At 53.0% G+C, this 24,925-nt stretch overlaps 1 protein-coding gene across 24 annotated transcripts in view; it reads right to left on the bottom strand.

Annotated features, from left to right (window-relative positions):
* Nucleotides 1–24,925, bottom strand: part of DYSF (dysferlin) — a 203,920-nt gene that overhangs the window by 107,630 nt on the left and 71,365 nt on the right. For 15 of the 24 annotated variants that reach the window (XM_047743874.1, XM_047743882.1, XM_047743873.1 and 12 more), the window contains 9 exons: nt 21,755–21,837; nt 14,333–14,374; nt 12,560–12,675; nt 11,941–12,054; nt 10,521–10,698; nt 9,844–9,968; nt 7,769–7,875; nt 2,667–2,859; nt 217–372 (listed from right to left, as the gene is read on the bottom strand). In XM_047743874.1, the coding sequence (XP_047599830.1) occupies nt 217–372; nt 2,667–2,859; nt 7,769–7,875; nt 9,844–9,968; nt 10,521–10,698; nt 11,941–12,054; nt 12,560–12,675; nt 14,333–14,374; nt 21,755–21,837 (1,114 nt within the window). The remainder of the gene's footprint in view (nt 1–216; nt 373–2,666; nt 2,860–7,768; nt 7,876–9,843; nt 9,969–10,520; nt 10,699–11,940; nt 12,055–12,559; nt 12,676–14,332; nt 14,375–21,754; nt 21,838–24,925) is intronic. The other 9 variants (XM_047743880.1, XM_047743892.1, XM_047743890.1 and 6 more) reach the window with 1 other exon arrangement.

Genomic DNA, 24,925 nt, shown 5'->3' on the forward strand with positions numbered 1-24,925 from the left:
CCTCATTCATTTCCAGCACCCCGAGATTCCAGCTCTCACCTGCCAGCTTCCTAGCCCAGGTGTGCAGGGTGCAAGGACCTGAAGGGAAATGATTTTACACAAAGCCCTCTGAGAGCCTACAGACTCTCAATCGGATGGAGACCAGAAGGAGACACAAAAGGGGAAGGGCACTTCCTGGAAGAAGATATGATCCTGACTTAAGGAAAAGGAACCCACTTTGAGAAATAGCGTCTGCAGCTTCCCACAGTTCTTGCCGCAGTAGCTGGCGCCCCGCCGGGAGAAGAGGATGTCACGCGCAGGCACCCGGTGGTACGCCACCCGCTTGTCCCCCTGCAGCATCCAGATGATGATGTCGGGCAGGCTGTTCTGGGGCTGGAGAGAGGGCAGCATTCAGAGTCGGGGAGGCCCATGCCCCACAGCCCACCAGCAGCCACCTTCCCTCCCAGCTTCCAGCTCCCCCACTGCCCACCCCCAACAGCCTCCTTGACCCCCACGGCTGGCTGGGTCCCTCTGTCTTCCACGGCTAGCCGCCCCCAAGCACGGGGCATGAAGCTGCCTCCGCTCACATGAGGAGCCTGCCAAAAATTCACGGAGCTGGGTTCACGTTTTCTGGGAAGAGACACTCCTGCCTGGAGCCCAGAGCTTATCTTCTTAGATCCCTTCCACTGGGCAGAGAGGTGCTCCCGGGGGTGCCGGGACTGGAGGATTTGATTTGACCCGAGAGACGACATCACACTTAAGAAGCTTCTTCACCCCTGAGAGTAGCAGTGAATCCCCAGGTGTGTCCCTTCCCAAAGGACACTCCCCCAACTCTCATAGCAGGGACTTGTGGGGTCTGGTCTGTTATCGGGCCTCATGATCTCGGGCTCTGGAAATGGTGACTAGCCCAGAACAGAACTGCAAGGCCTGAGCCCCTCAGAGCCAGTGACTCTGAGTGAAAACTGCTGGGTGCAGCCCACCTGCTTCCAAGGTTAGTGAGCAAAGCGTGCTCAGTGAGGTGGCTCCTGGTCTCTAACAAGGGCCATGGCCATGGCTGAGAGCTCATGTCCCTGGAGGCTCATGGGGCATTTCATGGTTTCACTTATTCCCTACAGCAAGGACAGGCAGCCCCATTTGCCATGTGAGAAAATTCAAGCTCAAAGAGAGTAGGAGCCACCCAGGTTTTTCTGCCTCCAAATAGGGGTACCCAACCGCAATACCATTGTGGTCCCTAGAGCAGCAGCGGCTCCTGGTAACATGCTAGAAATGCAAATTCTCAGGCTCTACCTGCTCTGACATGCAGGGTCAGACATGGCATGTAACCTGTTTTAATAAACCCCTCAGGGGAGGGGCGCCTGGGTGGCTCAGTGGGTTAAAGCCTCTGCCTTCGGCTCAGGTCATGATCCCAGGGTCCTAGGATGGAGCCCCTCATCGGGCTCTCTGCTCGGTGGGGAGCCTGCTTCCCCCTCTCTCTCTCTCTGCCTGCCTCTCTGCCTACTTGTGATCTCTGTCTGTCAAATAAATAAATAAAATCTTTTAAAAAAATAAACAAACCTTTCAGGGGATTCTGATGCACGTTCAAAATTGAGAAAGATGCTCTCTGGGGTCCCTTGCAGTCAGGAGCACCCATTGGACCTTAACCCTTCCCAGTCTGTGCTCAGAGTCCTGGGAACATCTGGGCCAAGATGATGGAAGGCAGCCTTTGACCAGCCCAAGAGGATGGTCTGTAGCCACTGCACGGAGTCAGCTTGTGGCTGAGCAACAGTGTTCTCCCCAGGTAGCTGGCCACATGCCCAAAGGCCTGATCAGGGACAAGTCCAAGGCTGACTCTCAGAGATCAACTTTCTGGGCTGTCTTCCCCTTCTGAGCAGCGTTCCACCTCCTGCACCCCTCTCTCCTCTTCAACAACTCGCTCCTCCAAAAGCCCCTCTTGGGCCCTGCCCCCCCCCACAGTCCTGCTGGAGAGATCCTTCCTCACCACCCCACCGCCTCCATAGGGGGCCACAACTCCTCTGGTCGGAGTGGGCAGCAGCTGGTCTGCCCATGACACATGAGCAGAACCTTGTCCTTGTTCTGGACAAACTTGTGGAAGGCTTGCTTGCCTTGGGAACTGGGACGGGGGGTACATCTGACCTGGGGCAAGGAGGAGGGTGGTCTACAGGTGGGAACAAAAGGCAGCCACTTCTCTCTGATTAGGTAGGACACAGTTCCTGCAAATATAGCCTCCTGAGGCCTGGGGCTGGGAGGCATCCAGGACAGCAAGAAGTACAGTGTCCCCAGAGAGGCAGGTTTGAGGCCAGGGGCAGACAGATCCTGGTTGGCAGGGAGGAGTTGGGTCACTGGGGCAGCAGGCCCCAGCAGTGGACCCAGAGCCAGGTGCTCCGGGGTTCTGGTCCCAGCTCCATCTCTGATGTACTTTAGTGACACTGATTAAACACATGTACTGAGCCCGTGTTGGGGGCACTGACAGAACACCAGCTGCACACCAGGCTCTCAGCGAGGCCCCGTAACACCCAGTGTCCGGTTGCATCCTCTCTCCTCCTGCAGCAAATAGGGGACACTGAGTCACCTGTCCAAGCTCACCCTGTGACAGAGTTGGAGTCAGATCAGGGTCCAGACAGTCCCCATGCCCCTCCAAGTTCTGATGTCTGCAGGCAGGAAGGAGGATACCTTCCAGGGCCTCCTACCTCCTCAGCCAGGGCGCGCAGACGTAGCAGCCAGTCTTCAGCCTGCTCCAGGGCAGCTGGGAGCCCGCTGTGCCCGAGCTTCAGGGCCAGCGCTGCCTCAGTCATCTGGTTCAGGTGTCGGCTGCGCAGCCTATACAGGTACTGGTCTAGTTGGGTGGCAGATGGTATCTCGTGGACATCACCTAGGGGCTGGCTATGAGGGACAGACAGATGGGATGAGCCCAGCACACGCACCTGTGCACAGACAGCCCTCCCCCCACCCCAAACAAACCCCACACCCTCAGCCTGCCTGCAGGGGGCTCCATGGGCCCTAGGTGCTTTCTCCAGCCTGACCCATCTCTCTATGGGACCTGCTCCCTCCTCACTTCCTCCAGGAAGCCTTCCCTAACTACACAGGCCCACAGGCCTCCTGCTCAGAAGTCTCTCAACCCTCTCTTCAGGAGGCGCCTGTTGGGACTTAGAAGTTCTTTGGCCCGGGTGTCCCCTCTGTCCAAAAAACCGCAAGCCCTCAGAGGGGCCAACAGGTCCCTCTATGCCCCCTGCATCCTCCTAGAGCAGAGGCCAGAGCGCTAAGTTGCCCTGGGCTGAAATGAACCCGTTCTGTTGCACTCACACGTTCTTCAGGAAGGAAATTTATGGACCCCTGACAAGCCACTGCAGACGCTGTGGGGAGGCCGGCAGCCAGCAATACAGCTGTGCTGACCTGGGGCAGCCCCAGGACACCCCTCCCAGAACCCTCCATTCGGGAAGCCTATGGAGAGGAGGTAGGGGGTACATGTAGCTCCAGAAACCCCATCATAGGCCCCACGTGGGTGTTGGGTTTAAACTCCATCCTGGTCAGAGACACAGGACTCTGACCCACCCTGCCCCCCATGGGCTCCCCAGAAGTCCTCCTTCACATGGCTCTTCCTCCGGGGTCAGTCAATACACACGCAGGGTCACGTGGAAGGGGAGAGGGGGCGTCTGCGCTCTCCCTCACCATGCAGGAGCCCTCTAGATGATCCCTGCTGGGGGTGGGGGGCTGCTCCAGCCCCCCGCCCCACCCCCACTGAGCCCTTGACTCCCAAACAGGACATCAGTCAAACCCGCTCCACCAGCTCTGCCCCCACCACTTGCAGCTCTCCCCAGCTCACACTCCCCTCCCCGCAGCGTCTCGACTCCGGCTCCCGGCTGATTTATTTTTCTGCCAATTTCCCCAAGCTATGCAGAACCAATTACGGCCGGAGCGCAGCGGCACCGCCGCCGCCAGATACACGGCTCTGGCAGGCCCTCGGCGCACTACATTTTTCCTGTTATTTTTTTTAATTGAATTTTTAGGGTGGGGGGAGCAGTACGCAAACTCCATCTCGGGAAACTTAAGCCCCGGGGCCTGTCTCAGGTCACGTACTGCACACCCTGTAGTAATATAATATTTACTGCCCCGAGGGTGCCGCGGATGGGGCTGCCCCAGGCCAGGAGAGGGGCGGCCTCCATCCCCAGCCCACTTGATTCGTGGTGGAGGGGCATGCCGCCTGGGTAAAGGGGGGCCTGGGCCCGAGTCCTGGGCTGGGGCCTGCCTGGGAAGGAGGCCTGAGTGGGCCTGAGGGCGGGGGCAGGCAGATCTGGAGTCGGATCTGGAGAGCTGAGCCAACCGGGGTGATTTATGCTCCGAGCCTGGGTCGGGAGCTGGGAGGGACTGCCCTACAGACCACCAAAGGGAGATTTTCACGGAGGCCACCAGCCCAGCCAAAACTCCCCCCGAAACAGCCAGGACCCGTGACCACCACCAATGAGATGTCTTGGCCCTTTCCAGCCCCAGGAAAGCCCAAGGTAGCGGGAATGGAACAAAAGGGAAACTGGGAAGAGCAGGTCGGATGGCATCATGTCCCCATCCCAAACAGGGACAGTCGCCCTGCGAACCCTGGCTGACTTGGAAATGGTGGGCAGGCCCAGGATGGCTCAGTGCAGGCCAAGAGCAGAGCTGGAAGGCTTGAAAAGTCACCTCCGCAGTGACACGGGTATCTTTGTCAGGAACAGCCACCCAGAAGGCACAGTGTCCAGCCTAAAAGGTGAATTGGTCTAGGGGTCATTCCTTTCTTCCTCATGAAGGACAGCTCTGTGGGTCCTGACAGGGCTGGGTCCAGAGCACCCAGAACAGAGAGGCAGACAGGCTAGATCCCCACCTCCTGGGCAGCCTCAGAGTCAGAAGTACTTCCTGGAGGAAGCGAGTTGGGCCAAGAAAAGCCAGATGGTGTTCCGGCCAAAGGAACAGTATGTGCACAGGAAAAAGGCTCAGAGGCAGGAGGGAACACACCTGGGATGGCAAGACCTGGACAAGCCAGCCCAGGGGCTCCAAAGGGCTGGAAGGTAGGATGGCTGGGGTCTGTGAGGGAGAGAGGGAGTGCGGACACAGAGGTCTGTCTATGAGGGTGAGAGCTGGGACTGCTCTTTAAAGGCAGGGGGAGCTGCTGAGGGCTGAAGCCGAGGCTCCAGTTTTGGGAAGACCCCCAAGAAGGAGCTGGAAGCACTGGCTGACAAGCAGTAGAGAGGTGTGGCAGGCAGATGGATCCATGGGTCCAAGGGTGAGAGAAGGTTGGGCTGGAGGAACAGAGGGGCACCCTGGCAGGGGGCTGGGGGCTAAGAGGGAGAGAAGCCAGGAAAAGAGAGGTGTGGAAGGAAGGACACTGATTGGGAGGTGGGACAAGGTCTGGCTGAAGGAATGGAGTGCAGCCAGTGGTTGGCTGTGACCCCCTGGCTTGGGGTCCCCATGCCTGGCCGCCCTGCTCAGCAGCCCAAAGCAGAGGTGAAGGCAGCCCTCTTGCTGCTGTCCCAGAGCTATCAGTGGCCTCAAGAGGTGCCTGAAGGCAGGTCTCCTGATATCTGGTATTCCTCCCTGGAGACCCAATGATGCTTCCAAGAAGATGGGAAGCTTTCCTCCCCCACCCTCCTGACCTGGGACCTACTCCCCCAGAAGGCCCCCAGGCACTTTCTAGCCCCAGCAGAGTGCCTCAAAAGGGACCAGGCTTTAGCAGAAGTGTGTTTAGCTGAATCCTCTGAGAACAGAGCCCTGGGTCTGGACTCGGGTCCGCCCCTGTCTCTGATGCTTCAGGCACCTGACACCCGCCAAGGTCCACATACCGTATGAGTCACAAGCAGTGCCATGGGTAGAACCCACCCTCCATACCCGGGCTGCCAAGCTGGGCCCATGGTCCACCGTGAGTCACTCGGAGCCCCTCCCCACACTGACCGCACCCCGCCTTGCCCCTCCAGCCTCACTCTGTCCTCCAACCTCCAGACCACAGATGCTCTCAGGTTCTTCCCACCAACACGGCCAGTCCTAAGTGCCTCGTCTTCCCCAAAAGCTCCTCTTTCCCCCACTGATCCCCCTGAGAATAGCCCTGCTGTCTACCCAGCTGCTCTGGCCAGAGCTGGGGGATCACTCTGCACCTTCCTTGGGCCCCCACATCCAATGCACCAGCAAGTCCTGTTCCTCAGAGAGCGATCCAGCCAGCGGTCTCAGCCACTTACAGGGGAGTGAGTCTGAGCAAGTTAATCTCTCCGCGCCTTAGTTTTCTCATGGATCTCCCCACTTCCTACCTCATAAGGTGCTTGTGATTAGTCCATACGTGTCACATGCTCGCAACCAGTACCTCCCACAGGAAGTGTTAGTACGAGGTTGTGGTCGTCACGATGCCAGATAAAGAGTCCACACTGCCTTCTGCCTCCCTTGGCCCCCACCCCTCCCCATGTCCCTGGCCTCGATGACACCTTTGTCCAGAGTCTCCTCACCACCACCACCAACCCCTCCCTCACTCTGCAGCCAGGACAAGCTCCAGAACCACGGGGATCCCGGGCCCTCTGCCAAGTCCCCCAGTGCTGAGCTCACCTTAGCAGACCCCCCAGGCCTATCGATCCCATTTGGGCGTCCTCTTCCCCTGCCAACCCACAGAGGTGGCAGGCCTTTCAGGCTTTGCACCTCTGCCTGGGCAGTCCCTTCTGCAAAGGCTAGCTCCTCCCGCTCCTCCTTCAGAGGTCCCCTAGGGAGAGCGACCCCTCCAGGAAGCTCCCCTGAGTTGAATCTGAGTGTAATGCACCTGCTCTGAGCTCCTGCAGCACCCACCTCTAAACTCCTCAACACACCCAGCTTCCTTGGCTCACTTTTCCATCTGTCACCCCTGGAGGGGCTGAAGCTACAGGCTCGTCAACAGGCTCTGGGCTCCAGGAAGGTTCGGGGAATGCCTAATGACCTGCCTGGAATTCCACCCCTGAGTTGGGGGTACGATGATAAGCAGGAGGTGGGATGGTAAGATCGAGGGGAGCCTAGAATACACTTTTCCTACATTAACCCTTAACCCCAAAGATAGTAGAAAAGCAACTATGTGTCATAAAGTCCATTTCACAGCTGAAAAAACTGAGGTCCAGAGAAGTGAAGCTGCCGGAAGCCACAACGCTGGTTAAAGGGACAAGACCTAAGTCTCCTGACGCTTCTTCCTAATAATAGTTATAGCCAGCATCTATTACACACTTTCTAAAGTGCCAAGCATTTTGCTTCTGTGCTATTATAAGCAGTTATTCTTAATGAGGGGTTGAAGATGAGGAAAGCAAGGCTCAGAGCAGGTGGGTAGCCAGCCCCAAATCTCCCAGCTTTGGGGGAGATGCTGAGATGCCTCCCCTTCTGCTGGGCCTCTGAGCATCCCCACTCCCCACCACCCCCAGAGCCCTCTTTTCCTGAAGTCGACATAAGGATAACTGGAAGCCGTGGTCCCCGATGTGGCCTTGGGAAGGAGAGGCGCCGTCAGCCCCACCAGCCAGCTCCTCCTGGAGATTCCATCAGGGAACTAAGAGGTCAGGGATCAGAGACACAATGCTCCCCATTCAGGTGAGCTGGTCCGCCCCAGGCCCACAGCTGCTGCTGCTGCAGGGAGATTTATGACCTGCTCTAAATGTCACCTTTTCAACTCCCCGCGCTGGCTGCACCACCTTTGGACTGAGCACGGGCTGGACGGCTGGCCAAGCATGGCTGGGGAGACATGCCGCCACTCACCGCCACACACGAGCACTCCCAGGGAAAGGGCCTCGCTGAGCCAGGAGGGAAGGGCGCGTGGGTGCCAGGCACCCCCTACCTGCAGTCTGAGATGAGCTCATCCAACAACTGAGCCAACAGGGAGTCTACGTCCTCCGTGTTGCCCTGAGCCTTCACGGCCAAGTGGACTTGCTCCAGACCAGCTTCCTGTGGAACAGGCAGGCAAGGGTTGGGACCATAGTGGCGGGGTGGAGTGTATACAACAGCCTCCCAGCCCCTAGGCCCTGTCGCCGAAATCTGAACCTGATGCCCTAACCAAGAGAGAGAACAGTGAGAACAGAGAACGCCGAGCCCAGATGCGACAAACCAGGAGCTGTCTCACCTTGAGAACCTTCCAGGGTTCCCCACACCAAACGGATAGAAATTCCCAAGCCTGGGACTCCACCCATAGGCCTGGTCACAAGGACTTGAGCACTGTGTGCAGACTCCCACACTAGACCATTGCCCTCTGCTCCTCCCAGGGCCCCTCCAGCCAGTCTGCCATCTCACAGGTGAGGGACCCTCTGAGCCCACACCGGTCCCCACCTGGAACATTCTATCCCTCCCTAATTCTCTGGCGCTAGCACCCCTGATCCTCTCCTGCCTTCAGGAACACTGAGACCACCTCCAATAACAGAGAGTTCCCTCTCCAAACTCGTGGCCCAGTCCCTCCAGGTCACATGTCTTCTGCTGGAGCTGGTCAGTGGCAGTTTCCACGGGCCTCAGCCCGGAGCTTGGAGAGCTCTCACAGAAAACCTGTCAAGGGCTTATTCCTCAGACCCCTCAGGTCCCCTCCCCACCCATCGGCCTCCCTGAGCATGTGCCATTCTGAGGACAGGACTTGGGAAGAACACACAGTCCCGGCCCTCAGGGAGCATCCTGTGAGAGAATGGCCACCCCAAAAGATGGAATCTGGACTTGCAGAAAAAGGACTCCAAGACCTCCAGGACCTGGGTGCTGGCTGGTCCCCTCCCTATGCAAGAGATGCCAGTCTCAGGAAAGCTGGCCACCATGCCTTCACACAGGCTGGCATCACCTCCCTGCTCCTCCAAGACCACCGTCCTTCCCTTCCCCCGCCCCATCGTCCTCGCTGTGCTCACCTCCACAGCCACAGACAAGCCCAAGCTTCTGTAACCCCTTCCCTCCACCCCACTGCTCCTGACTAGCTCCCAAAGCGAGGCCACACCTGCCTCCCCCAAGTTCCCGTGGGCTACACCCCATGTCAAACACACACACAGAAACAGCCTAGCCACCCACCCCCCCAGGATCAGCAGCTCCCCACCCTTTGTCTCTCCGCCTCTTAGTTCTCCTCCACTCTCTGGCCGAGCCCCCGGGTCCTCAGCTCTCAGCATCCCCAGGGAACCCCCCAGTGAACCACCTGGTCACCTCCAAAACACAACTCCCTGCTTGACCTCATACACTTTACTTCTCCCTGCCTTCCCAACTCCCCAGCCACCAAGTCCTTCTAACCCAAGTCCTGCAGTTTTGTCCCCAAGGTCCCCTCCTGCCCCATGCCTTGTTATCGCTCCCAGACCACTGCCATGGCACCCTAACAGGGCTCCTGCCTCCCATCTCCTCGCTGCCTCCACAACGCCCTCCTGCCCCTTCTCGGCCCTCTCCCTCCTCTGAGTGCCCACCCTTCCTCACAGTATCCTGGAGTGTCACCTGCACTTGGGCTTGGAACCTCTGCGTGACAGGTGTGGGTGAACCTGTGCTTGCCTTTCCTAAACTGACTCCTGAAGGCAGGGCAGCTCCTCGTCCAAGTCTCCCTTGTGGCTACAGGTCTCCAGCACAGACCCTGGCACGTGGCAGGAGGCAAATGGATGCATGCAAGCATGAATGGGTACAAGGCTCCACCCCACTGCTCCAGCTTGGTTCCTCTCAGCTCCTTCCCTGCACTGTCTCCTACCTCCCTGGGCCCCCTGATCATTCACATTCCCTCTCCTCGCTTCCCGCTAGCAGGACATCTCCAAACTGGCAGGCCACGGTCAGGACACAAGGGAACCCCAGGCACCCTGAGAGTCTATGGGCATAGCTTTGTGTAAGTGCGTGACCCCTGTGGACCTGGTCTATGGACACCCATGGGGGCAGGGTGCGGCACAAGGGGGGTGCAGGGGTGACGCATCTTCCACTCACCAGCCGGTCCGCAATCCTGAGCAGCTGGTTCTGAGTCTCGACTCTGTGGCTGATGTCCTCCCAGTAGGATGACAGCACCACCACGGGCTTCACGTTGCCCCACGGCAAGTAGTAGTAGTGGCACCCTGGAAGGACACGATGGGCCTGCTCCTGAGCCAGAGTGCAGGGGTGGGTGGGAAGGGGACCAAGGCCAGGACTGATTCAGACCCCTGCTCCCTCCCACTAAGAGCTCCCAGGACATCCACAAGTGGCCGCATTCCCTAGTGGCCAAAAAAGGCACCTGAGCTCCCTTTATCTGTTGAAGAAACAGCTGCAGCTGCAGCTCTCAGAGGGATTGCTAGAAGGACCTGGGAAACCCAGCTCTCCAAAATCTCTACGTAACTCAGAAGAGCCACCGTGAAGATCAGCTATGGCCCTAGGTCAGGATCAGTGCTGACCACAGCCTGTTTTGGGAGCCCCAGCATGGTCCTGGCAGCAGACAGCCACCTAGAAGGGGGCGGGGAGTGCGGAATGGCACGGAGGGGGACAGAGCAGGGAGTCACCCCAAACAGGTTTGCCTGGGCCGGGGCCTGTGGGTGGGCCTCTGGCACCTAGCTCTGCAGGACAAGCAGGATGTCAGGCTGGGCCCCCTGCTCTGTGGCCCGGGTCCCAGCCAGGCACACAGCCCCCAGCCTCACCGTCAAAGACCGCCCGGCTGTACTGAGTGGTGGAGGCCAACGGCAGGCACGTCGTGTCGAACTTGTTGCCGTAGTTCCCAATGCTGACCTCAAACTGGATGGCATCATCCACGTCCTGGAGCATGGAGGCCGAGTAGAAGGCGGCAAAGAGGGAGTACTTGCGCCTCCGGAGATACTTCTGGGGGCAGAAAGGGCAGCTGACGGGGTCATGGAGGAGGAAGGAAGACACTGGGGTGGGGAGGGGTCACATGTCTGGCAGGCCCTGGACGTGACTGGCGCCCAGTAAACCCTGGCTGGACGGATGGGTGGTGGATGGTCCAGCTAAGCAGCAGTGCCCAGATTTGGTTACTAACTGAGCAAACTCATTCCAGACCTGTGTGTTTGGCCATGTTCCTCTAATAAGGTCTGCTCCTCCAAGGTCATGCTGCTCCTTAATCCAAACCAGCAGCCATGGCACCACCACCCCCGCCCTGGGGGAAGCCTGGTCTCCTGCATCTGCCATTCAAAAGGGGCTGCTGCCCAGAGCTCCCATCCCATGCCCCTCGGGGTCCCCAGCATGCCCCCCAGCTCTGCGGTAGACACAAGCTGCCCTGTGCTGGGGAGGAATGTCCCCTCTGGGCATTGGGCTCACAGCTGAGGACATGGCAGGCTTTCAATCGCACAGCCTGGTCTGAACCAAGAGGACTTTGCCATCCCCTCCACAGAAGGCAGAGAGAAGAGGGTTACACGACCAGGTTGTGGAATGTTGTAAACAGTAGTAACAGCTAACGCTTATTGACCGCTCATCACGTAGGGCTTTGTGTCAATGTAATTCTCGCAACGGTCTAAGGAGGTAAGTATACTTATGACCCCTGCTTCGTTGACAAGGAAAGTGCTAGAGCTGGTAAGTGGTCAAGCCAGGATTCAGACCTGCGCTTTCTGGCTGGAGTCTGAAAGCTTTACCATCACAGACTCCATCCAGCTGCCTCCTGGGCACAAGGCTCAGCTCTCCCGCTTTGCTGCTCTGGTACGTTTGAGCCTCAGTGTCCTCATCTGTGAAACGGAGATACTGAACGCAGCCACCTCACAGCTGCTGGGGGGACGCCGTGACATCAAGTGTCATAGCATAGCCTCTGACACACGGTGAGGGATGAATAAGTGTTAGCTGGTCCTACACCATTGTTATAAAATGGACCTCTCACTCTGTATCAAGCTCTAGGCTTGTAAAATATTCTCCTTTATCTTCTTTGAGCCTCTGAACATTCCTCAGGGAGACAGAGTAGCCGTGATCTTCCTGGTGCGTCACAGCTGAGGCACTGAGGCCCAGAGGGGTGAAGGCACAGACCGTGGGTGGAGCTGAGTCCTCCCCCCACCATGACAGTAGGAGCGAGCCGGGTTTGGCGGCCACTACCCTCACCCCTTCCGGAGCCACGCCCCTCACCTCCACCCGAAGGATGTCGTCAGCAGGGAGGTCCTCCACCTTTTGCTCACTGTGCTCTACCAGCTTGGTCTCCAAGGAGAGCAGAAGCCGCCCTCGGTAGGCCACGCCTTCTCCCTAAGAGGGGTTGGGTCACCAGGAGCAGGGGGTTGGAGAGGAGGAGAGGAAGGAAAGGAAAGAAAGGAAAATATGGCCCTGAAGTTGCTCCTCTCCCAGGCAACCAGGAGGGCTCTGGGCTACCCCCATCACTCTGCAGATAAGGAAATGGTGGCCCAGAGAGTTCAGGGCATGTGACAAGCCACCCAGATGATCAGTACCAGACTCCAGCCCAGCCAGGGGAGAGATGAACGGATGAGCCCTGGCTCCCTCGGGGGCCAGGAAAATGAGGGGACAAGGGGGTCAGGCTGGCCCTGAAGGAAAAGCAAAGGGGAGGGAGGGAGAAGGAAGAAGCGGCCAGGAGGGGGCCAGGCAGAAGGAGGGCTCTCTGAGGTGGGGGCTGTCTGGCCCCAGGCCCACTCAAGCCCTTGTAGTCTGGACCAGAGCAGACGCTGCCCAGGCTGCAAGGCCCCTCCCTGCACATAGACACGGGGATCTGGGTGTGTGGGGGTGCTGGCACGCTCACCTTGCCCGTGTTGAGTTCTGCGTAGGGGTCCGGGAAGCCAGTGAACTCCCTGGGGCTGCCGTAGAGGTTGACATAGCAGGGCCCGAAGGTGGGGAGGAAGCCCAGACGGTCGTCCACTGGGTGACACAACGGGGGGTCAGAGGGGCCGGCCCCCTGGAGCCGCCTAGGGCTCAACCCGGCCAGCTTCAGGCCTGAGCCCATCCCTGGCCCTCAGTTCCCTGAACACACATGGATGCAGCACCCACAAGAGCGTAAAGAATCCTGACACTGACCTCGGTCTCCCGTAGGCCCCCAAATCCTCACCACTCTGCCGCAACGTAGAGATGTTTATTACTTTTATTAACTCATTTTACAGATGAGAAAACTGAGGCTCAGGGATGCAAAGGAACACCTCACTACAGAGTGGCATCACCCACAATGCTCTGAGCTTAAAGCCCATGCACTTACTTAGCCAGCATGCAAAGCTGGGCCTCAGGGCCCCCCACTGCCCTGCTCCTCTCAGGCTGCACCCTGTCCCATGTCCCCACTCCTTCCTGCCCAGGGGTGTGGGGAGGCACAAAAGAGGTCCCAGAGTGACCAGAAAAGCCACCCCCGGGGAGGGAGGACAGGGACCTGGTCAGATGTCCCAACCCACAAGGCACCCCCGGGGGCACATGTCCTCCTCACCCCCCTTGTCATTATGAAGTCGAGACAGATTACCTAACAGTTCGATTCATGCTAGCATTCTGTCTCCCTCCCCACATTGTGCAAAGAACCACCTTTCGGGGGAACAGGTTGGAGGAGAGTGAAAAGGCAAATCCCACCAATGATGAGGGAAATCTTTTCTCCACATCACTTCCCTCCTTTTCAGAGGCCCTCTGTTGTTATGTCATGATTTTCCAGCTGAAGACCAAGTTTTCCAGGACAGGACTTTACTGAACAGACTCTGAGAACCCCGCAAAGCCAGGGTGTCTCTTCCAGAGGAAGTGGGGGGAGAGGATGTTCCCAGAATGCCACAAGTGGGAAGTGGACCCACGAGCAGGAATCATCTGGGATGATCCAATCCATAGGAGCAAGGATGCAGCAAGGCAGGCAGAGAATAAATGGCCTCAGCAAGGAAATGCTTGAGAACCAGACCTAAGGACAGGAGCTGTGAACCGAGTCCCCCTGCATGCCAAGGCCCTGGGGTGATGCGGGGCGGGCAAAGACAGGGCTGGAGAAATAGATCCTGCCCACCAGAGCTCAGGAGCTGCCTCCCCACAGAGCTGGCCCCCCAGCCACTGTCACAGCTCTCCCCCAGGTCCCCAGCACACACAGGGCTCTGGCATTTGGGACTGAGGTGGGAGGCCCAGGCTGAGGAAACTAACACGGGCTTTATAATTATGTGTACTAATCATCTCCATTATGATTTACCTTGTGAACTTCAAGAGTTTTCCACCCACCCTGACCTCTTCCTGGTCCCCAAGATGTCTTACCCAGGCCCCTGTCCCACCACTCCCTACCTAAGAGAGTGGACTCATTTGAGCCTGAGCTGGAGCCCAGCAGGTTCAGGAAAGGGCTGGGAAGCAGGGGAGTGAGGACAGGGAAGGGAATTGTCTTTAAAGCATTCCAAGCAATTTTTATATTCAACCTCCTTTGAAAGGTAAAAGCCAAAGGTAAGCTCACAGACCGGTGGTGGTAAATCTCAGCCCCACCTCAGGCAAATCAGAAACTTCCCAGCAACCAGCACCCTCTCCCCTCCAGCTAAAACCCCAAAGCCCACCCCCTTGCCATCCCCAAGGGGGAAGCACATACGGTCCATGGTTGGAGAAGACTTGACCACACCTGCAGGCTCCTCTGAAGCGTAAAGAAATGGAAAAGGGGTTAGGATGGACATAACTAAGAGGAGGACTGGTTACGTGAACAGGCGGGTGGATTGAGAGCTGGCAGACAGACAGATGGAAAGACAGACAGCTCCCGTGTGGGAAACAAATGTGGCCTGAGGCCCCAGATGTGAATTTATCATAAAGTCATCACAATGCCACCTCCCACAACCCATCCATTCCCCCCGACGCCACCCCTAGCCAGACACAGCCCTTAACACTCATGTATGTCCCTGCTCTGCTTGCCAACTGAAAATGGTACCTGAAACTTGACTCACTACATTCAAGTAATAACACTAAAAAGAAACTGCTTTTTTTCTATATTATAGCCAATAAGTGAGGGAAACAAAGTACAGACACAAAGAAAGGGAGGGGGAAACATGAACAGTCCCCCAGGCACACCCAGCACTCCACCCAACAAGCAGGTTGACGCTTGTGACCAAGGTCACGGTGCAATGGCATTTCAAGGTACAACATCTCCATCTACTGGCCACTTTCAGGATTGCCACTGAGGGCTCCATGTTGCATTTTCACAACAGCAGGCACTGGGATCAGGCTTCAAGCACCTGTCACTTCAAGGGAAGCACAGTGCCAGACACTGCCCATTAGCTGAAGGCTCTATACACTTGGATGTGGCCCTGAATGCTGGTAAGGGGTGTCTAGAAATGAGGAAGCAAGGAAGGAGAAGCAAGAAATGAGAGAAGCAAGGAAAGAGATGCTCTAGCAAACTTCTGGGCTCTGGGAATCTGTCTCTCACTTCTAAGCAGATCTAAAACACCCTGCAGGGGGTGGGCACCCTTCAGTCTCCTGATTTCAGTGGTCCTCTCTGATTTCAGCCTCTTCCTGCATTCTGACCCTCCCTCTTTCCTCCTCCAACTCGCTGAGTGTAACCAGGTCTGGGGCCATGACCTAGCCTGTGGATACAGCTGGTGAAATATTTGATTATTTTCATTCATTGGTCATCTTTACCTATTTGTCTCCTCCCCAAAAATTCACCTATGACTATTTTCCCATAGCCCCACGACTATAGTTAAGAGTCAAGAGTTGAGCAAAATGCCGTGAAGGAAGACTGAGTAGAGACACAGAGAAAAAGAGCGGAGGCGGGAGAGAAGGGGAACATGGAAGCCCAGATACAAGGTCAGGGCTGACCCACTGGTGCAGAAGACATCAGAAGGGCAAGGCCTGGCGACAGGGGGCCCAGGCCCTGAGACCCAGCCCCACAGCTCTCTGCAGCCAGGCCTCTGAAAGGAATGCTGGCTAGCAGAAGTCAGAGCTGCAGAAGCCATAATTCATGGTCATTTTCATATCCACAGGAATAGGTTTTCATCAGTAAGAGAGCCAGGACCCTGATCATAGGGGAGCTTTCGGCCACAGGGAGAGGACCAGCACGGGCACAGCTGCAACGCCGAGGAGAGCAGCAGCCGGGGCCCACCGGAAGGAAATAGATTCCATTTTAAGCTCCTTCCCAATGATTACAAACAGACCTGGCCAGTTATCTCAGGCTAATGAGGCCAAGGTCACAGCTTTGACCACCACGTGCTTCTTGCAAAGGAAAACTCAGCTTCACATCCACATTCCAACTCTGAATTCTGGCGGTTAACTGGTGGGCCAGCCTAGACACATGTCCCCCTAACCCTGCCAGCCATCTGACCAAAACATACCTTTGGGGTCCAGGACTACTGAGAGGTGGCTGCCAACCGGCCTATTTCCCAGGGGCGCCTTTCATGAATCCTTTCATTCCTTCACTCACTCGTTCACTCATTCAACAAACCTAATCGGGCCCAGTGTTGGGCACGGAGTAACACATGCCTCTGCTGACAACTTTGACCAATGATTCCTAATTTGGGGGCAGGGCCACCGGTCTCCAGGGTCCTGAGGATCATCCCAGGCTCTCTCCTCTTGTCTGCAGACAGCTCATAAAGTCAAGGGCAAAGCGGCTGGTGAAGCAACCTCACACAAAGCCACCATTCAGTCCTCATCAGCCTCCGCCAAAACCCAAATGTCCTGCTGGGTTTTCTCCAAGCCCAGAGAACCAGGGCTGTTGAAGCCCCAGAACATAGAGGACTAGTCTCGGTTTTGTGGCCTGACCCATCAAGCCCAATTCTCTCACCCGGGGGGAGCCAGAGAAGACCAGGAGCAGGCCGCCCTGGCCTTGTGGGCCGCATGTCACAGCCCTGCAGCGTCCATGGACACCCACGTCTCCTCCTGGGGAAGCTGAGGCCACTTCCTGCTGCCAGCCCTGCCAGCTCCCTCTCCCAGCACATCTCTCATGCCCACAGCTTGGCGGCCTGACACCAGCGGGGGGCCAGACTGGAGGAGAGGCCGAGAACAGCTGGGAAATCATCATCTGGGCTCCAAAGACCAAAACAAAAAACAAAAACACCTAAAACAAAAAACTAGTTTTCTTAGAAAAAACTGTAGGCTACATACAAGTGCCATTTTTGTAGTATGATTTCCATATGTATAAAAGTTCAAATCTGTGTCGTTTCATGGGTCTCATGTGCCTGTTACGTTTTGAAAGAACCACAGCTTCTAAGGAAATCACTCCTTTTTCGAAAACAAAATTTTTACTAACTGCTTCGGAGCACAGGGTCCAAGGAATACTTAAGTATGCCCAGGCAAACTTGTGGGCAGACGTGCTTAAGAGGCTACTGTTCAGTCCTGTCCTCACGGGAAAGAAAAACAAAACATGAAAACAAAAACTCCTGGTGGGGCCAAATATTCTGGTGAACCAGGAGGTGGAGGGATAAAGAGAAACAACTGGTTTTTACAGTTTGGTCGAGCTGGGGCTTTGGGGGTGTGAGAAAACAGTGTTGTGCATTGACCAGGTGGGCTGGATCCCTCCCGTGTGAAGAAAAAAGACGAACGGTTGAAAGGAAAGTCGTGGTGACACGTCCTGAGATGCCCTCGGGACACACGGGAGAAGCTAGGCAGGGAGCAAGGCAAACGCTAACCTGTGTCTCAAAAAGAGACCTCTGAAGGAAGGGACGCCAGAAGCATCATGAAACACAGCTCCATTTTGAGCAGTAAATTACACTCTTGTATTGTTTCAGAGATCAAGCTATTTAATAACACATTTAACCCTGATTAGCCATAGTTGCAGGAAGATTCTCCTTTATTCTGAAAACAATCTATGGGAGAGGAGGAACCCACCTTCGAAGGCCTCCCTCGTTGCCCATGACCTGAGCGCCATCTAGTGGCCAAATAAACATCTTCCTCACATTCCCATTAAAACCTTCACAGTGACCCTGAAAAAGATCCAGGCCAACATCACCAACAGAAATGAAGACTGATGGGGAGACAGGGATCTAAATTCTCCCTCCAGCAGCTGGTGGCAGGCACAGCCGTAGCCTCTTGAAACAGTAGCCATCAGAGAATAATCAGAAGGTCATTTTGTACTTCTACCAGAGCAGTCTGGCCCTGGGTTCTAAGGGTGGGGGACAGCACCAATGGGAAAATTGTAGAAGATTCCTTCCATACCAGGAGTTTTGATCTGCAAAGGGTCCAGAATGCCCTATATTCCATCCTATCCTCATGACGCACTGCCCTCCATGTCAAATTTTCCTATCTGTCCATCCAAAATAGCCATTCTCACAAATGATCTGAACAGTGCCGGGAAACTGCATCCTTCCTGGGATGATTGTTCCCATTTGGGAGTTGGAGGGGCAGGGGCAGGAGGGGCCTTCCCAGCAGGGCCCTGTGGAAGGCAATTTTTGTGTATTTCGCCGATTAAAAGTATCGACAATGAAGTTAGAATGGCAGAGAGCAGCTAGATATTAAAGCTGTATAAGGACACCTGGAATTCCACTGCCCGATTCTGTATTTTCAGGTGTGTTTGAATTTTCTATACTTAAAAGGTGGGGGGGGGGGGTAATATTTCAGAGAACCTAGAAGAAGGGATTGCTTAACTTCGGGAGCACTAGGTGGAATCTTCCAGAAACTGGACATATCATCCATGCTCCAGGTATAGATTTGTCAAGATGGATGGACAGAGAACAATGCACCCATCTGTAGAAAGACACCAACACTGACCAGGGCTTGCTAGAGAGTGAATAAAGGAGAAAGGAAGATTCACAGAGTACCAGTCAAGATGGGGAAACAGCATCTGTAAGATTCCAGAGAACATTTACCCAAAAGTCTCAGGAAATGATTTGAAATTCTCAACAGAGAGCAAGAAGAAGTCGCTTTTATGGAACAAAGCAAAACTTCTGGGAGAGAACAGACCAAAAAGAAAATGGAAATATCAAAGGAATGACAGAGGGAAAAGAAGGAGGGACAAGAAATTAAAAATGCAATGGCCAATTTTAAACCACATGGAAAGCAGTCAGGAGAACTGGTACAGGGGGGAAAAAATCAGATTAGTGATGCAGAAAGCCAATAATAATGATACTACACAGCAAATGTTACTTTACTTTAGGATTTCATGTATACCAGACACTCTAAGAATGTTACATTTATAATCTCACTGGATCTTTACAACAACCTTATGAGACCAGGACTAGTGAAAGAGGAGTGACTCACTCAGCTACAAAGAAACAGAATTGGGACCCAAGCTGCCTGCTTCCAGAGCTCCTGCTCTGATCCCTACCCCATCCTGCCTTCAGCTGTTCATGTTCTCATGTTAGAATAAATTATTCTAACTCAACTCAAAGAATTCAGCATGTCTCAGACAAGATTCAATGAAAAGAGTCCTGCCCCTGGATACATCAAAGTAATTTAACCATAAGAAAAAAGATGCATTTCTACAAGCAGCATCTAGTTAGATAAAAGTAGACCACCTACAAAAAAAATAAAATCTGCTCTTCAAAAGTGCACCTACATAAATTCAAAAGACTAAATATTTAAATGTAAAAAAATAAATAAATAAAAAGAGAGTTCAATATAACCTTGGGGTTTGCTGAAGGCCAAAAGTGTGATCTATGAGGCAGAAACCAAATAAGTACAAGATGTTAATTAGGGTGTGCCTGGGTGGCTCCGTGGGTTAAAGCCTCTGCCTTCGGCTCAGGTCATGATCCCAGAGTCCTGGGATCAAGCCCCACAACCGGCTCTCTGCTCCGCAGGGAGCCTGCTTCCTCCTCTCTCTCTCTGCCTGCCTCTCTGCCTACTTGTGATCTCTGTCTGTCAAATAAATAAATAAAATCTTTTAAAAAAAAGATGTTAATTAGAAAATCTTAAAAAGAAACAACAAAATAAGTTGAAGAGAATTAAAGATGAGAGTAAAAAGATAAGAGAATATAAAATTAGAAAAGAAAAAATCAAAAACTGAAGAAAAAATATTAGAACTGATAAATAAATCCAAATTCTTTGGAAAGTCCAACAAAGTGTGTGTGTGTGTGTGTGTGTGTCTGTGTGCATGTGCATGCACATGCACACACACGCATGTGATGGGGCTGGGAGGGGGGAGGTTTGTAACAAGGCTAATCAAGAAAAAAAGAAAACTCAAACACATATCATTAAAAATAAGAAAGGGGACAATACCACAGGTAGAAAGAATTGTTTAAATTATAAAAGAGGGCTCTCTACAACAACTATGCAAATAAATTAGAGGATCTCAGGATAGTGAATACACTTCTAGGAAGATATAAATTATCAAAATTGACTATCATAAAAGTAACAAACTAAAAATAACAGTGATCACAGGAGAAATTGAAAAGTTTTTAAAGAGCTAGTGCTATCCCAACTCAAAAAGGGCACCCAGCCCATCTGGTTTTATGGGTGAATTCTTTCAAACCCTCAAAAGACTATATTTTTATGTTATATAAACTGCTCCAGATGTTAGAAAAGACTTTAAGTCTTTCCCATTAATTTCACAGAGCCAGCATTACCCAGATACCAAAACCTAAGAAATAGCAAGCAGACATACCAATTAAAGGTAATAGAAAATCAAGAAACAGGCCCAAGAACACATTTAGGAATTTAGCAGGGGATAAAGGTAGCATTTCAAATATAGGCAAAAGATTATTCAATATACACTGTTGGTATTACCAAAGAACAATTGTGGAAAAAAAAAATAATGCCTTATTGGCTAAGGAAAAGGTTAACAGATTTGGCTACATAAAAATTGTAAATTTCCATGCATCTAATCCTACTAAATGGTAAAATAAAACAGACAAGAATTATTTACCACTTATACGACAGGAAGATAGTTAATATCCATACATATACAGAACACTTACAAAATAATGAGAAAAAGACAAACATACCATCAGAAATATGGATAAGACAATGAACAGGCAATTTATAATAGAATAAATATAAAGTATATAAATATATATAATATGTAAATATAAATTAATTATTAAAATATGTTTAAATTTGTATTCATCAACTTTATTGGCTACTGATGAAATGAAAATTAAGGCAACAATGAAATTCACCCATCAAATTAACAAAGTTCTTTTTTAATATTATTTTACCCTGTGTTGGTGAAGGTACAGCAAAAGAAGCTCATGTGAGTGACCAAAGTGGACATTAGTCCAGTCTTTTCGAAGGGCGATTTTGATATTTACAAATCACTTTAAAATGTACAAATCCTTTGATACAGCAATTCCACTTCTAGTTATTCATTCAAAAAAAATCACAACTTGTATAAAGATTCAGCTACAAAAATATTCAATAAAATTTAGTTCTTTTTAATGTAGAAAAATTAGAAAGCACCTGAATACTCATCATTAACTAGTGAATGTGGACTATGGTATACCACACAACAGAACATGTGTATTCATTTAAAATGATATTGTAAAAGAATTTATAATAACATGAATAAAACATCTCTGTTGTATTGCCAAGTGACAAAAAGCAATTTTCAAAACAATTGTTTCAAAATACATTTTATTGTACACACATGTGTATGTGTACATATACATACATACACATGAAAAGTCCCCAGAATATTAATAATTAGCTCTTGTCTGGGGGGTAAGCAGATGAGGAATTCTATGCGTAAGTTTCATATTCTTCTTCATTATCTTCAAAATTTTACTAAATGATCATGGCCTACTTTTTAACTGGCCAATAAAAGCTATTTCAATATAGAAGCTGCTGGAGCACAGTTGACTATCCTAGAACCTGGCACAGGGCACGGCTCCAGCCACCGAAGTTACCTTCGGGACTGAATGATTCTCTCTGCACCAGTCAGTGGGGTATCCCACCAGCCAAGGTGTAGAGAATCCCAAATAGCTGTAAGCCCATTCAAACTGGCCATAGCCGTTCATGGAAAATGGGCTGTGAGGGCCTTATAATTAATATTCCCTTTTCTGCACTCTCAAAACTAGAGCTACTAGACAGGTAGGGGTGAGTCAAGGAAGAGTGCAGGGGACCAGAGGACAGAACAAAGGGTGGGGAGGGAACTTACCTTCTATTTCTCCTCCAGGGGCAGAGATTTTCGACATACTCAGGTAGGTGGTGGCCACGATGTCATTGTGGGTGAGGCGGTCCCTAGAATAAGGGGGGAGAGGGGGCCTGAACACAGTGGGGTGACTGCAGGCCACAGCCCACTCTGGGAGGAGAGGGCCCTGGTTATACATCTTTAGGGGTGCCCGTCTTCACACTGGGTATGTTACTGAGGCCTGGTAATCCTAGGGAAGAAGAGACTGGAAAGAAAGCACTGCCCAAGACTCCTCTGGAGGGAACTAGTCCATCTGGCTGATCACAGCATCCCAGCAGCCAACCAACACTGGGCTGCCAGCCTGAATGTCTGGGGAGACATCTGCAGGTTGAAAGGAAAGAGGCCAGAGGCAAGAGCCAGGGCGAGGGAGCAGGAGGCTGCTCAGAAAGCCAGACCCCCCAGACCCACAGAGAGCCAAGTTCCAGAACCTCAAGAAATACCCAGACCAGAAGAAAACCAGGCGACAGGGAAGAAACTATCTCCAAGGCCACGGTCTTAAATGAGCTTACATTAGCTACTCCACAATTACGCTTTATATCTGACTTTGTGTGGATGAAACAATTTTAACCTCTTTTATCTCAAAGGACTCTCTCGGGAGCCTGGAGGAATAGCTATTTTTATTCCCTTTTCCATTCCACAGATGAGCAAGTTGAGGCTCAGAAATGGAAGGTCCTAGCCCACAGTCAGCCTGGAGGAGGGGCAGAGCCAGAACTGAAACCCTGATGTCCTGACTCCTGGTCCAGTTCTCCTGTTATGGCCTGTGCTGCTCCAGTCTGCAACAGGGGTGCCTGTCCCTGGCTGGCTTCCCAGGAGGAAGACCTCTCCCCTCCCTAACCAGCATAGCAGACTGTGCATAGGAGTTTGAGCAGACCGGCTATCATTGATAAGCCCATTAGCCAACAATATCCATGCAGCCTCTTCCTCTATGTTCCACACCTGCCCCCTTGACAATAATATATAGAATAGCTGGCATTTATTGAGCACCTACTGAAAGCCCAGCGGTGTGCTAACATCATCACATGAATTAGCTCTAACCCTCCCTTGGCCTACGAGGCAGGCCCTACCATTAGCCCCAATTTCGAACAATGAGACAGAGGTTGCCAAGATGGCAAAACCAGGGTTTGAGCCAGATATGCCTAACACAGGAACCAGAGCTTCGATTGCAGCCGCCCGCTGCCTCCTGTTGGGCTAGAACAAGAGTTCTCATTCCAGTGATTTCAACCCTGAGGGACATCTGGCAATGTCTGGAGACAGTTTGGAGCTGGGCATTGGGGGGAGGGCAGTAGAGAGAAGCCACCATTGCTACTAAATATCCTACAATGCACAGGACAGTCTCCCCCAGCAAAGAATTTTCTGGCCCAAAATGTCATAGTGTTAAGTTGAGAAACACCAGGCTGGGCCAGACCCATCTCCTTCCTTGAAATTTCCCTGGGTTCATCTTCCTCCTGTGAGTACCTTGGTCACAGGCCTGCTTCCGGCGACAACACACCCAAGCCCTGTTGTGAAAGGCACACTTGGGCAAGATGTCTTTATTTTCCTCTTAAATCTGATACCCACTAGATGCCTGATCTCTGCCGCTCCCTCCCTTCCTCTCTGAACTTCCCAGGGCGGTGATTAAGCTGATTTTACAGTGTTTAATCCGGGCAGGGACTAACTAGAAGAGTGCATGCATTGTCAGCAGAGATCTTCAACCATTTTCCTGATGAATGATGTTAATAAGCTCTGGAAAGTAAAATATTTCCTTAAACACTCAACAGTGAGCTCATCAACGCCAGCTAAGTGGCAGCTGATGGCATCAGGAAACTGCCTTCACAACCCACCCCTGGAAAAGAGTGGCACTGGGAGAGGAATGGGACTTCTCACCTCTCGTCTTATTTGAACCTTGTGAGAAAGGCAAGAAAATAGGAGAGAGATTGTTTTCATGGGGGTGGGAGTAGCTTTTTGAGTTTCTGTTCTTTAACCAAAAAAAGCAAATATTAAAGAACTGAAGGGAAGATTAAGTTACAAGAAAAAGGCCATGTGGACCACATCGTATTTCCAGGATTCAGGTAATAACAAAAGTTTATCTGCATTTTCGGGGGGCAGAGGCGGGGGGAGGAGCACTTTTCTGGGTAGGAACTTGCAGCAGCAGAACACTTTTTTGGCCAAGAGTTGGGCTTTGGGGCTTGGGGTTGCTTTTGGAAAATACAGCAAGTCTGAAAATAGACTCACAATAAAAATGCCACTTCAACCCAAACCAGAGATGCAACCACCAGATTCCGTAATGTGTTTGGATCGTACAGTGTGCTGATGCCTCTGACACAGCTCACACGGCCCCAGGCAAGGCCCAGCCGCCACACACACGATACCGCACCCACATGCACGAGCGCATGCGCGCCCAGGAGTCCACGCGCGCAGACCCACAGACACGCCAACAGCCAATCAGCCCCCATCACGTGGCGCGCTCAGGTGCGCGCATGCGCAGTGAGCAGAGAGGCCGAGGTGGGTCCGGTGATGGAGAGCTCAGCTCTCCCCCCGACCGCTGGCCCACGGAACATACCTGCGGTCAGGGCTCTAGAGGCCTCTCCCTCCCGGCCCTCCTGGCTGCTGCTTTCCTCTCTAATTCCCACAAGCTGTTTTCTCTCGGCCTGGGGAACTGGCGCACACTTTAATGGCTCTGTGGCCTGGGGGTTTTCCCTGGTCTCTCATTACCCTCCTGGCTGGGGGTGCCATGGCCGGAGACCAAAGGAGAACACGCTGGGAACCGCACGGCCAAGACTTTTGGGGGGCAGAGAAAGGACAACTCTCTTTTTGGAAAGCCTGATGTATGGAAAGCCCTAGAGCTCATGCGTGGGAGCCCTAACAGCCCTCCAGGTGTGAGAGAGATCACACACCTTAATGCAGTGGGAAGCGGACAGCCCAGGGGTGAAGAACACGGGCTTTGGGAGCAGCAGGCTTGGGTTCGATCCCGGCCTCAGCTGCTTCCCAGTTGTCCCCTCACATAGATCACTCACTCATCTATCAAGTAGCCAGGAGTCAAGCTGTCACGCATGTGAAACACTTGCTGGGCTCCAGGCCTGGCACACAGTAGCTGCTCAGCAAGTGTTATAGCACTTTTCTAAGATGTCCATGTGGCTCTTGTCCTCACCTGTCCAAGTC

This window comes from Lutra lutra, chromosome 9 (genome assembly GCF_902655055.1).
Source record: "Lutra lutra chromosome 9, mLutLut1.2, whole genome shotgun sequence".
Lineage (NCBI taxonomy): Eukaryota > Metazoa > Chordata > Mammalia > Carnivora > Mustelidae > Lutra > Lutra lutra.